This window comes from Pseudorasbora parva, chromosome 14 (assembly GCF_024679245.1).
Source record: "Pseudorasbora parva isolate DD20220531a chromosome 14, ASM2467924v1, whole genome shotgun sequence".
NCBI classification, from domain to species: Eukaryota; Metazoa; Chordata; class Actinopteri; order Cypriniformes; family Gobionidae; genus Pseudorasbora; species Pseudorasbora parva.
This window is the reverse complement of record NC_090185.1, coordinates 11694282-11708651: the sequence shown is the minus strand read 5'-3', so window position 1 is coordinate 11708651 and position 14370 is coordinate 11694282. Positions and strand designations below refer to the sequence as shown.

At 38.4% G+C, this 14370-nt stretch overlaps 1 protein-coding gene across 5 annotated transcripts in view; it reads left to right on the top strand.

Moving 5' to 3' along the window:
• Nucleotides 1-14370, top strand: part of asic1b (acid-sensing (proton-gated) ion channel 1b) — a 248612-nt gene that overhangs the window by 193234 nt on the left and 41008 nt on the right. Inside the window, exon 1 of one of the 5 annotated variants that reach the window (XM_067415508.1) lies at nucleotides 6376-7421. The exons of 3 other annotated variants lie outside the window; for them this stretch is intronic. In XM_067415508.1, the coding sequence (XP_067271609.1) occupies nucleotides 6819-7421 (603 nt within the window). In that variant the 5' untranslated portion in view covers nucleotides 6376-6818. Of the gene's footprint in view, nucleotides 1-6375; nucleotides 7422-14370 lie in introns of those variants that run through there. One more of the 5 variants, XM_067415506.1, reaches the window with a different exon arrangement.

The window sequence follows — 14370 nt, the reverse complement described above, 5'->3', positions numbered from 1 at the left end:
GCTAGGCAGCACTGAACATTCTTTTTGAACATTGTGTTCTTTTTGTGGAGTTTCTCAATCCCTGCTTAAACATTTTTTCTCGTAATGAGTGTCTTTATTCGTTTTGAACATTCATTTGGGAATTCAACGTTTTTTTGAACATGCTTCCTCTTGAGTCAAACATTTTGAGAGATGTTTTTCTTTAATCTATTTTTCTCCCGATTTAAGAATCTTTCTCTGAATTGAAGCCATTTGATCATTTTTTTTCTCCCGATTAGAGCATTTTAAATGTCTTTTGAATTTGAACGTTAATTAAACAAGGGAATCTGTCTATTTAAATGTTATGAACAATCTTTCTCATCATTTGAATTTCTTTCTCCTGATTCAAATATCTTGAAAAAACATTTCTTCAGAAGTTTTGAATGTCTTTTTCCCCCCTCTTCATCTATGAATTCAAGCCGTTTGGTCAATTGTCTCTCGGTTAGAACAGTTCCGTTGTCTTTTCAAAGGTTTTAATGTTTCGAACATACACTCTCTTCGATTAATTCATTTGATTCTCCGGAGTCGTTTTGAATGTTATTTGATTTAAATGATTTCTCCATTCAAACATCTTGAATAGAGTTTTTCTGACTTTCTGACTTCAATGTTCTGATTCAAACATCTTTTTCCCAATTCAAACAGAATATTTAATCTTTCAAATGCATTGATCATTACTTCTCATGAACATTTGTCAAATGACATGACCATTCTCCTCCTGATTAAATACATTTATATTTGAAGCATATTTTTAGCTTTCCTGATGAATGTTACAGTGCAGCTCATTAGGTTTAGAGAAAAAGGCACTTTTTATGCTTGCTCGTGTTTTCTGTGTCTGGCTTTGGCCATGATTTATACTCTCTTCTCGTCTTCTGCTGCACTGTCTCGTATTTAATTCTCTCTCTTTCTCCTTTTGTTCACCATGATTTCAATAAAACCGAAGTTGTCTGCCATCGCCAGGACTGAATTATCTCTTTTATCGTGTGAGAGAGTCGTCGTCTCCTTCCACAGCTGCAGAGTCTCCGCAGAGGACACTTGTCTTCAGCCTTGGTGCTGATATAGGCAGCTTTCCAGATCACTACAGCATACACTAGTAGTGTCTGAGGTTTGGGGTTAGTACGCTGAATGCTAAGTAATAACGGGATGGTCATACCAGCTGTAGTACTATAGCTGTCTCATTTCGTTAAATTTCTAAGGCTGCATCCTCCGGAGGACACATCCTATGAAGGATGCAGTATACGGAGTGTCCTCAGTCAGAATTAAACGAGACGTCCTTTGTAGGACACACAGGCAGGAAGCATCCCGTTGCTATGCCAACACGTTCAGTCAACACGATCTCATGTCAGTTATATGAATGAAAATTATTTATAACTTGAAAATGACTGAAATGTTTCTTGTTTTGACAGCAATGTACTGTTCTAAACGTTTAAGCACTAAACAGCTGTAGTCCTGTTTACTAGCCTGACGTGGTCATACTCAATTCTAGTCAGAATATGAGTCTGAAACTGCTCCATTGGGCTGTGATTATGGGGCGCGTTTCAACCGAACCAGGAAAGACATCAATTGGATAGACCTACAACCAATCAGAGCAACGAAGCGACGCATTGTCAAATGTCTACAGACAGAGCTCAACTGCACTGTGTTGCCAAGTCCGCGTTTTTTTCCGCAGGTTGTTTTCTATGTCCAAGGGTTGAAGCGACTATTATGTGATATAGACCCATGAGTGCGAATTTGAGCAGGCAATCTTGCCAAAATAACACACATTTTACCCCCCAAACGCCATTTTTCCCCTGGAGAACCCCCCGAGAAGCTATTGTTTAGGGCTAGTAGTTGGCGGATTTTGTTGTGAAAACTTGGCAACCCTGTCTGCACGCACGCTGGAATAAACGATCTTAGCCGGTGTTGTAAAAAACTAAAATAATTTATTGATACACAGAGTACTTACTCAACATGATCATCATTTCTGAGATAAATTATGAAGGTGAATGCAGATACAAACAAGCTCTCCGTTTAGGATTCAAGTAAATATAATCCAAGCCCCTTTGATGACGTGCATGATTACGCTACTGTTTATCATCTGTCCGTCATCGTCTAAAGCCCGCCCTGATGATTTCATTGGTCTGAACAGTTTCTGTTCAGAGATAATTACTCCTCTATGCGAGGCCAGACCGAACCGCCCGACCTTAAAATGTTGTGGGCGGGGCTAAGTTCGGCTGGCATCCAGGCTACCTGTTTACCACCACTATCTGTTTGAGGTAATAGAGCTTAAAAAACAAAAACTAGCTTGAAGTAATTTAAACACCACACCTACGCTTGCATGTATATCTGGCGGTGGTGCCGTTTTTTCATATAATTAAAAAAAATATATGACAGCTGTTAACGTCGACGCAAAGAATTGTGGGTTATCTCCAGCCGTGAAGGCTACACCTCATGCACACTGCAAATTCCTGTGAAAGAAGGACGCATTCAAAGGCCGCATTTGGAATGTCCTACTCACTTTTTGAAATGAGACGGCCTTATGACATATGCAGCCTTCGAATGCGACCTCTGGAGGATGCAGCCCTCCGAAATGAGAGACAGTTGTTTTTGGCTAAATCTGTAAATGTGATCAAGACAGCAATGATATTAATAATCCAATGGAGATGTTCCACTAAAACAAAACAAAAAAGACTGTGTAAAAAAACCTAATGTTTTTAAATATGTATCTTCATTACATTTGATAATGAATATTGATAACTAATTAAGAGTTTAGAATGAGATCTCAAAAATATCTCAAACTGGCCTCATATTTGCCAAGTATTCAATCAAAACTCAAGATCTCAATATGAACTAAAAAATAAAAAATAAAAATCGCAGTGCTACCGTTCAAAAAAGGTTTCTAGCTCTGCACACTTACACTGTACAATTTCGAAGTTCTAAATAAAACTACTCCAAAACTACTCCATATACAGAAACTCCATTGTGTGACAGAAAATGTATGTCGCATTTCAAAAGACGAAGAAATCAAACTTCATCAAATTCAATTTCCCTCAAGAAACACAGCGTCTTCAATTTAGTCAAGAAGAGCTTTACTTTCACTCAAGAAATCAATGAGCTCTTGTTGGAATGTTTGCCATTTTATTCCAAATGGAAGGAGCTGTATTGCTGTCTTGCTTTTTCGTTTTCCCTTTGTTCACCATGAAATAAACCATTTTGGACCACATCAAGGCTATTTTGGGCTGCAAACAATTTTCCCCATAAAATGCAGTCTCTGTTCAGACTTTGTCATGGTTGTGCTCTTCGAAACCCACTAGCCATCTCTGTTAGACTTCAGGATCACAATCAACATATTAGTAGCAGAGATGGGTATTACCTCAAGCACATTTCTGCATTGTATGAGATTTTAACATCATATGTACCGAATTTAGTGTCACTTTCAATGTTAAAATACTCTTTGTATCCCAGTGCAATGTTGTGGAAAGAACACGACTTTTTTCGGGTCATGCGGTTGCCTACTGAAGCATTTTATACACAATTCAAAGCACTTCTTTTTTTATTTTTCCAGGCCAAAGGAGATGTACATCACCCTTTTGATAGCACAAAAATAGCAGTCATTGTCCATTTAAGAAGCTGAAAATACAGAAATATCTTGAGAAATCTATCTATAAATCTCCACCAATATGATTATATATTTGTCCAGTCTTTTAACCCATTTAAGCATCAAAAAGAATGCATTGTTCCTTTGTAACAGCAAACTGTGTGGAGGTTCTTCATAAATAAACTGGTCTTTGACAGCAAGCTGCGGATCAAGTTTTTGCAGAATATTAATTTGCGTCTTCATCTGGGTGTTGATGTAGCTCAGCGGGTGCTTGTCCCCACAGTGGTTCCGCTTCTTCTTTGATGAAGACGCTTGTAAAAAAGTGTTTGAGTGTTGAATGTGGGTGTGCAGTGACGAACCGCCACTGGGGTCCCATGCCAACTTCACATGCCTCCAAAATTTGAAAAGATAGAAAAATCATTGCTATTCCTTCTGCCTGAGCCATGAAAGCGACAAAAAATCATCACAGATTTTATTTGAAGATAAAAGCACAATCCTTAAAGGGTTAGTTTACTCAAAAATGAAATTTGTCATTAATTACTCACCCTCATGTCGTTCCAAACCCGTTAGACTTTTATTCATCTTCAGAACACAAATGAAGATATTTTTCATGAAATCTGAGTGATTTCTGTCCCTTTATTGACAGCAACGCAACGACCACTTTGAAGCTCATAAAGAGATCTTAAAACTAATCCGTATGATTTGAGTGGTTTGGTCCAAATATTTCTGATGAGACACGATCACTTTATATAATGGACAAAACAGATTGAATTTAGGCTTTTATTCACACAAACATTAATCAACACACACATCAGTTTTAGTAAATTAAAGCTCAAGCATGTTTGCTTGATGTGCAAAAACCAATGAGGTTCATTCTCATGTTACGCATCACATTTGAGCTTTAACAAGAACCAATAAGGTTCATTCTTGATACGGTTCACGGTTGAGCTTCAACAAGAACCAATGAGGTTCATTCTTGTTACGCATCACGTTTAAGCTTCTGTAAGAACCAATGAGGTTCATTCTTGTTACGCATCACATTTGAGCTTCAACAAGAACCAATGAGGTTCATTCTTGTGTTATGCATCACATTTGAGCTTCAACAAGAACCAATGAGGTTCATTCTTGTGTTATGCATCACATTTGAGCTTTAACAAGAACCAATGAGGTTCATTCTTGTGTTATGCATCACATTTGAGCTTCAACAAGAACCAATGAGGTTCATTCTTGTTACGCATCACGTTTGAGCTTTAACAAGAACCAATGAGGCTCATTCTTGTGTTATGCATCACGTTTGAGCTTCAACAAGAACCAATGAGGCTCATTCTTGTGTTACGCATCACGTTTGAGCTTCAACAAGAACCAATGAGGCTCATTCTTGTGTTACGCATCACGTTTGAGCTTCAACAAGAACCAATGAGGTTCATTCTTGTGTTACGCATCACGTTTGAGCTTCAACAAGAACCAATGAGGTTCATTCTTGTGTTATGCTTCACGTTTGAGCTTTAACAAGAACCAATGAGGTTCATTCTTGTGTTACGCATCACATTTGAGCTTCAACAAGAACCAATGAGGTTTATTCTTGTTACGCATCACGTTTAAGCTTCTGTAAGAACCAATGAGGTTCATTCTTGTTACGCATCACGTTTAAGCTTCAACAAGAACCAATGAGATGTATTCTCATGTTATTACTTACATTAAAGTTACAAATTTTTGTACTCATATTTAATAAAACTATTGCAATAATGTGCTTGTTAAAGTTAAGAAATTAATTTGTGTGCGACTATGAATACAGTTGCTTTTAAGAATAAACTTAAAGGGTACATCACGATACGTTCTCTTCCAACATAACTTTTAATTGTTTTCGTGAGCCTGAAATTCTCTTTGTCATTAAAAAAACACTTCTTGGCACATATTTAAAGCGACTTTGAAATTAAATGTCAAATGTGAATCGTAACACCTCCACTGTAATTTATTTGTGACATTTATAGCGCCTCACGTGTTTTTTTCCCCCTTAGTAAAAGAAAGGACAATGGAAGAGGACACACAGTGCTTGAAGCTCCACAGATCCACCCACCAACACTCAGTTCACATAAGACCAAACACATCCAGGTGTTTACAGGTTTATTTTGGCACCGTGTTCTGGTCAATACTGTTCTCAGTTATATACACATTTGGACAAGAACTCTTTGTGAGGCATCTCAGAGCCTGCCAGTTAAAAAAAGGGTTATTGACTTTGAACACATTGTTAAGTTAAGTGGGCCATGACCTGCGGGCATCATGCCCACTTTCGCCTGCATGTTAAAAAAAAGCACCATAGTAGTGTGAATGTACTGACGTCAACATGAGTATGCTTGTAATGATGCTATTTTCGATGATATGCTGCTTCTGGCATGAATAACAAACTGACATTTCACTGTATTCACACAGAATTAATTTAGAGACAAATTACCTGCTGCCATTTTAGATTCAGAATGCATGTTTGCTTTCAGAATGACCTAGTGCTAAACAGTTCATGATGCACATAGTTTATTTAAGCATTATCATTTATCATCAGTATAATGCTTAATTTTAAGCTAAATAAGCTAAATTTTTATACAAACGTGGCAATATATTTGATTTTGACATATTATGGGTGTGTTGCACTCAAAATAAATCACCCATGGTAAGTTTTAAAAGAAAGACGTCTTTTTTTCTTTAAACAAATTAAAAAAGAGAGAACAGTTTAACCACTGCAATAAGAAAGTTCAGTGAAGTAAAATGCAACAGAGGATGAGCGCGCTCACAGAGGAAGAGAGGAGAGCAGAGCGCGCGCGGAAGGGATGAAGCTCGCGCTGTTGCTGAAACGAGCGGTATCAATACTCCCTAGTGAATTATTCAGACTGAATTCATGAAAATTGAACTTCTTAAAGTGCAGAACAGATTTACAGTATGACAGAACCGCAAGAGCACACGGCGCGAGGAAAATGTGGCGACGTGTACGTTTCTGGCAACAGTTGAGACTTCCACACGGGCTATATTTCGCTTTCCTGAGAGGGAAAATATGGTGAAATAGTATTTTACCGTCCTCCTTCACTACAGCGCTGAATTTAGATCAGTTTTGATGAATTTGCAGATTTCTTTCCCGAGCGAATCGCCTCAGGAACAGAACCGCGCGATGATAGCTCTTTTTGGAACATATAAGGGTCGCTTCTGAGGTAAAACTGCGCGTCAAACGTTCTCCAAAATGTGCCAAGGCGACGCCGCACCGAAACAACGCACGGAAGGATCTCTGAAAGAAGCCGGCAAGCTCTTCTTGAAGCACACGACCTTTCACGGATTGAGACACGTCTTTCTGAGCGGCTCATACCCGCGCAGAGTCGCGTGGCTGCTGGCATTTTTGACTGCGTTGGCGCTTCTTCTCACTTGGTCCTCCAACCGGGTCCGATACCTGCTCTCGTCGCCAGTGTACACCAAAGCGCATATGGTTTACGCGAAACGCCTCGTATTTCCCGCCGTGACGATTTGCAATCAGAACATCATACTGCCGCGGCGTATGAAAAAACCGGACATCTTTAGCGCGGGACGGTGGCTCGGGCTCTTCGGGAAGAACTGGCAGGTGTCCGCCGCGGTTCGAGACGCGCTTGCATCGCACGATGACGGAACAAGTAGTGAACCTCCCTGGTCACCGTTATCTCGCATACTGGACTTCAACCACTTTCTGCCCCCTCCTCGAGACTCTCAGCCCTCCATGAGGCAGTTATTAGACCGTCTGGGGCATCAGCTCGAGGAGATGTTGCTTTACTGTCGATTTCAAGGACAGCTGTGCGGACCGCGCAACTTTAGCACTGTAAGTGTGTTCATTTAACTTTAAAAAGATAAAATAATCGATGTAATGGAAGCGTTCTCATTAGTAGTACACGTCTGCAAGCACACGCTTCATCTGGAAAGCACCTGCTGAGTATAAACTTCTTAAATACATGTTCTAAATTTATTTTTAACATGACTAGAAACTTTTTTTTTTAAAGATGTAAACACGCGCATAAAATAGACATCTCTGAGATGCATGTGTGCTATATTTCTATGCATGTTGTGCCTCTGTGCACCATTTGAAACTAATTGAAAGTTATTCATCTATGAACATTGGGAATTTGTTTGCCCCTACCATGGAATAATAAATCCCACATTGCACTGCTTTTCTTGACCGTCCATTTCCTTTGCAGCTAATTAACTGCAATTAATTTCAGCTGGAACTTTTGCCGTGAAATCTTTTGGCTTGAAAGATAAACAGTATGATGTTGCCTACTACTATTTAAAAATACACTGTAAAAAAAAAAAAAGTTCAATAGTTATGACAACATATGTTTTTACATTGTTTTAACTAATCAAAATAAGTTAAGTAACTTTTTTTATAAGTTATACAAGATGTGACTCATTTTTTAAATTCAGTTTAACACAATCTAGGTTGAAATAACTTAAACATCCAAGTCGATTGTACTTAAAAAGTTTTGGCTGTGACTTTTTTTTACAGTGTAGTAAACAACACAAATGCTCTGGTTACACGTTAACGTAGTTACATTGTACTTACTCAAATAAGTACTAACTACACTCTAAAAAATTCTGTGTAAAAAAACAACCCAATGTTGGGTCAAATATGGACTAACCCAGCAGTTGGGTTGTTGTAACCCACACTGTAAAAAAAATATTTGAGTTAATACAATGAACATTTTTTGACCTTCGACAACCTTTATTAAAATATTATTAAAAGATTTTGTAAGCATAATGGGTAATTGTATGTGTTTTATTTCTGATGATGCAGTGAAACATGCCAAATACTTTGATTTATCAAATTTTTTATGCGGTTCAGATACAATAATATTTTGAGTTTCTATTTATTAAACACATTTCCTTCCTTGTATCTACTCAAATGTTTAATTTCAATAAACTCAAAATTTTAAGGCAACCAGATTACTTACTTTTTTAAGTTAAACCAACAAAAAACAACCATTTTTTTTTACAGTGCAGCGATTGGGTTGTCTTAAGCAAAGATTTAACCCAAACACAGGATTAAAACAACCCAATCGCTGGGTTAGTCCATATTTGACCCAACATTGGGTTGTACCCAGAATTTTTTTTAGAGTGTATAGGGTTGACTTTATTTTAAGATGATAGTTACACATTATAATAATTACACGGGTTACCAATACTGCTTTATATATCGTGTACTTTGGACAGTATGTGAAATTTTAATCTGTCCAAACTGTGTTGGTCCAAACTGCATGGAAAAATGGACGAATGAATCACAATGTAGTAATACACTTGACCTTTTAATTTCCGGAGTGACAAATGAACAGGAAGCTCAGTTGACTGCTTTTTAAACATCTCCACAATTTGGTCAGACGTTTTTACATAAAATTAAAATGAGCTATTTTTTAAGATAATGAATATCACTCACTGGCTTAAACATGCAAAATGAAAGATCATGGCAATGTTTGAAATGTTCATTGAGTTCTCTCCTCATGAAAATATTAGGCAAGTATATATTATCTACCGTATTCAGTAAAACATATGGTGTGTTCTACTCGGTACATGCCCACAGTCTTGACCCCATTTATCTAGATGACTGCTTGGGTTTTAAGATCGCTTTATGTGCGCAATTATATTTATGTCAGTAAACAAATACACAATGCTGCTTAAGTGTCATGTTAAACACTAGCAATGAGACTCCCGGGATATCTTGCTTGATGTATTGCATCAGGAGGCCCTCAGCATCCCGAGAGCCTTATCTGCAATCTCCTCGCGTCCGGGTCCCATGTAATTTAGCTAAATGTATGCAGCACATCGCATTTGCTGTAGAAATTATGATCTGTCATTTTGACGAGGGCAATGCCCTGTGAATATCTTTATTCTGCCTAATGGTTGCATTTCTAGTATGTGACTATGGAAGAAAAAACGAGACGCAGTCAAGGTGTGTATTTGGGAATTTATGACTTGATTTATGTGGCTCGTTTCTTTTTAACACTTCATTTTTGCATTATTTTTTTAGGGAATTGCTGGTGTTCAGCGTGAATCATTTGACTGTTGGGCTTGAAGCACTTTGACTTGATTTGTAGTCCAGCATCAATGCAGCTGCTGTGGTAGAAGGTCACTTTCCCTGTGGGCTCCTTTCTGTTTACTCAATGCACACACACCGCTTTAAGCGTCTACATTTAGACAAAACCTTTCCTTTAGTATTTCTACTTTTTCTATCCCCCGTTCACACACGAGCAGAGTGCCTTTGTCTAATTCATTTGGAGCGCCTCTGCATGAGTGAAAAGAAGCCAAGTCAGTCTCAAGGGTCTATACGCATACACTTTCATTTAAATTGCATCTATCTTGTACTATCAGCACAGTGGAGTCTGAGATTGAAGCGCCAGTCGAGCTTGAAGTAAACTGTAATTATCCTAACACAGTTCTCAACCACTTTGCATTTCTTCTCACTGTATAGGATAATGTACCTATTTTTCAAACAGATCAGCACTCTGTTTTAAGTGAGCACTGTTGGTAGGAAGGCTTTAAGTTGAGTTTGATGAGTCAGCTGATGTGATGGATTTGAAGTATTTTAGGCCTTGTACATCTAGTATTAAGAATCGTTTTTGTCAATCAGATCACAAGCTAAATACAGGTGTAAACGGGGTCTACATTTTTTTTTAGCTTGTTCACTTTCAACCACTTCCAGAGGCATTTGAAAATGAATTTAAACAGCCACAAAAGACTGTCTACTGACCTAATGCGTAAACATTATGGGATTGGGAAGCGTTTTTTTTTTTTAAATCTTCAATAAAAAATATTATTTGTTGGAATCTATAGAGTCAAAAAAATCAGTTATGAGAAAAATAGTTAGTTTTCTGAAGGTTCCAAAACTATCACCTAGCAACCATACATTAAAATCCAAATTTGGCACACACGTCAAAACTCTATCTATAGAAAATAAACATCTTCAACTTTTTTTTTCTTCCATAATACCACAATTATTTGATTAACATTAAAGGAGTACTTCAGCGCTAGGAAGATGAATCTGTATTTAAACTGGGTCATTAATGTAGTAGAAATGTGAAATTATTTTTGAATTGGTGCCTTCTAGCCTGAGAAAAGACAGAAAATGTATTTTTGTCTCAAAGGGATGGAAGACTACAATTCCCAGAATGCTTCGCTGCCCTGTAAAGCCATTCCCAAAGCCACCGCTACTGGATTACAGTGACTGAGTTGGAGAAGACACTACAATTAAATACTGAACATGTCTATTAACTGAGCACTAACTGCAGGAATCAGATTACATTTAACGTCATGAGCGGATGAGCTCTCGTAATGAGAGCTGAGGTAATCGTGACCACACTCGCGGGATAGATTCACAACGCGTGTTCAGTTTGGCGCTTTTTCAGTTCATGCCTTTGGAAGCTTAACTTTCATAGAAATTAATTTGAGAAGTTAAAACACACATTGCTCTCATCATAGTTCAGTTTCCATGAATGCCTGTAGCTGCGGGCTGTGAGTGTGATCTCCATCCCCCATGTGCGGGTGTAAAACATGTGGAAATAGCTCCCTCTGCTGGCTGTAGTCTTTAACCTTTGGCCAAAAATTCCTCAGATGACGCAAATATCAGCAGAAATAAAATGCATAAATCTCTTGGGGGATATGATGAGGGGGCGCCGCCCCCCCCCCCCCCCCCCCAACCGTTAACCAAATGTTTAAGACATAACCGATAATGTTTGTGTGAATACTCGCCAAGAAATCTATTTTGAAATGCTGTAATTCTACAAATGGATCGCGGATGCGGCGTCTTTGTGCGCATGCTTCAGACGTGTCAGTCAGTGCACGCAAGATCATTTTGTTTACATCGACATGGGTTTGCAAATCACATTTCATTGGTTCAGACTTATGCCATCGAGAATCTGCTACAAATATTCACAGAGTTTAAAAACTACACCAAACTTGTGCGGAGGGGAAGCACACTGTTTTATGGAAAGAGGAAAGGTACTCCAGTCAGAAAACATACAAATAAAGATACTTCTAGATGTTTAAATGCTATTTGAAATATTGGGATCACTAGACGAGGGCTTCATGAACTCATTGTTGTGAAAATAGTTTACTTATTCCGCATTTCGACTCATTTTGCCAGCATGGGTCACATATGTAAATTGTATGAGCTTATTTCGTCCATTAAATGGAAAGATCAGAGAAAGCCCATACACTTACCTGCCCACAGATCCTACCCTTGATAAAATCAGGACAGAAGTGGATGAAAGTGGACGAAAGAGACTCGAGATGTAAACAAGATTGTCCCTTGAGATCCGAGCAACTAAAATGCAACTTAATACCAGGTTAAACAGAGCCTTTCGGTTTGTTGCATTCAAATGTTTCCTTTCTGGTGTGAGGTTTGGCTAGTGCCATTATGATTTTTACCAAATGAACAGGCAAATTTGTGGAAGATCATTGGTTAAAGGGGGTTAACATGTATATTGTGTTATGTTATATTTATGTAAAGTCTCTATAAATTATTACATACAGTACATTTACTGAATCATTCAGAGTGTTCTTTCACCCTCATATTTTCTGAAGTATCTCTAGTTCTATTTTTAGTATGAAAGCATTTTGCTTGGCATTCCTCAGTTTTTCAAATGAAAAATGATTTGAATGAGGATTGACATCTCAAGGAAAAAGCTGCTGTCTGTTGACTTCTACTGTGCTGCAGGTGGATTGTATTGAAACATATTGAGAATCAATGAGCTTTTGGCTCTAAAGGTTGGAGTCGAGTGTGAAGAGCTATCTGAGAGATTGAACTGAGATGACATTGAGAGATCGGAGCCTGTGTTCTTGTCCACAGGCAGACCACTGACAGAAAAATCGTAACCCCTTTAGCAGGGCCTGGTGGTCCTAAATTGGCCATATTACCTCTCCATTACATCACTGAGTCTGCTGTCGATGTGTGCGACTCGCAGGGTCTCGCCGTCAATAGAAGAACCGGTATTGATTTTTGTGGCCAAGCTGAGTTGAGGCCCACCCTTGGCCATCTTTGTGCCAATATTGATCGCTGTCAGACCGGGAACACTAACCTCTCAAACCTGACAAACAGTTTAGCCTTTGAGTTCAAACCCACACACAGCTACGCACTCTTCCAACTGAAGCTTATCTATATGAGTCTAAATGCTTTAAAGAATAATTCATTTAAAAATTCTGTCTCAGCCTCATGTGGTTCCAAACCCCTAAAATTACAAAAAAGCACCATTAAAAGTAGTCCATATGGCTTCGACACTTTTTAAAGCCATATGATGGGTTTGTTTGCTTGAGGCTAAACTATAAATCATGCAACGGCTGAACCGATTTGTGTTATTTTTTCGTGAAGTTAAACTGACATGTTCAATTCAGTGGTTTGCATGTTCTGCCCATGTTTTATGATTGAACATTTCCTGATTTGGAAAGCAGGTGACATGTTCAACAGCTTGGCTTGGGCATCAGTGTCCTTATATAATTGCATCATTTTCCGATTCAGCAGCATTGATCTGATCCATGGTGAAAGCCCAGAGCCATTCTACTTATAGAGCCACCAGCTGCGGCAAAACGGACAGTGAGTTGTGCAGTTCATTAGACACGCAAGCTTTGCAATCAAAGTCCTTTGACAACTCTGACAAACAGCTTTAGCTTGCTAGGAGTTCGCCATGGTACCCGGGCAGCCCTCGAGCGGGCGGCACGGTGCCATTTTGTTCTCAGTGAATTATTCATTTCAGAAGGCACAACTGTCATTGCGCTGATCTTGATTAGTACTGATGGGTGTATCAGTCACGCTCGCGAGACACCGGAGCCGCGTCGTCTTCAGCAGTCTTCCTTCTATCACGGTTGAAGTGGAGGCTAATAGTGACGTATCGTCTTCTATTTCTGGCCTTGCTGCGTAAGGTGGATTGTGAAATTGCTTTTTGGAGTTGCAGGCATGTGGAAGAAAGCATTAAATAAATAAATAATAAGGTTTTTTTATGTCTCAGGGTGCAAGAAAAAAACAAACAATGCGATTTTAAAATCATATATCTGGGTTTTCACACTATTCATATTTCATGAGAGACTTTTTCAGCATTTCCGCCCCTTTTTGTGTTGATAAATATGTTGGCTTTTGAGTGGATATTAAAATACTGCCACAGATTGTTTCATCATTTACAATATTTGCCTATTTCTGCATTTTGTTTTATATATATATATATATATATATATATATATATATATATATATATATATATATATATATATATATATATATGCACACACACACGGACATACATACACACGTGTGTTTGTGTGTTCAGTGCCCCAATGAGAATTTTCGAGCTTTTTTGTAAGATTTAAAGTTTTGTCACCAGTTTCATTTGCTACGCATAAATATTGTTGGTGTTGCAGAGACTGCGTGGGATTGCATGTATTAAGCATAATTTTACTTCCACAGATTTTATGCCCACACCCAAAGTGCAGACACATAAACCACGCTTATACTGTGCTTAAATAGTCAGAGACACGCAAAATAATGTCGAAATGCTGGTGTTGATTAGTATTCAGCATAGACTGTAAAAAAAAATATGGATGTACGTTCCGTGATCTCACCCATAGGATTCTGATAAGCCGTTCGGATGCGTAAAGTAGAGACGACCTGGACCTAGATACCAAAACCACAATTTGTAACAGGCTGTAAATATGTTTTTTTTATGCTGTAAAGTTGGCCATTTTAACATGGGGCTCAATAAGATTCTGCTCCCTTCTGGAGCATGTCCCTAGTGGCC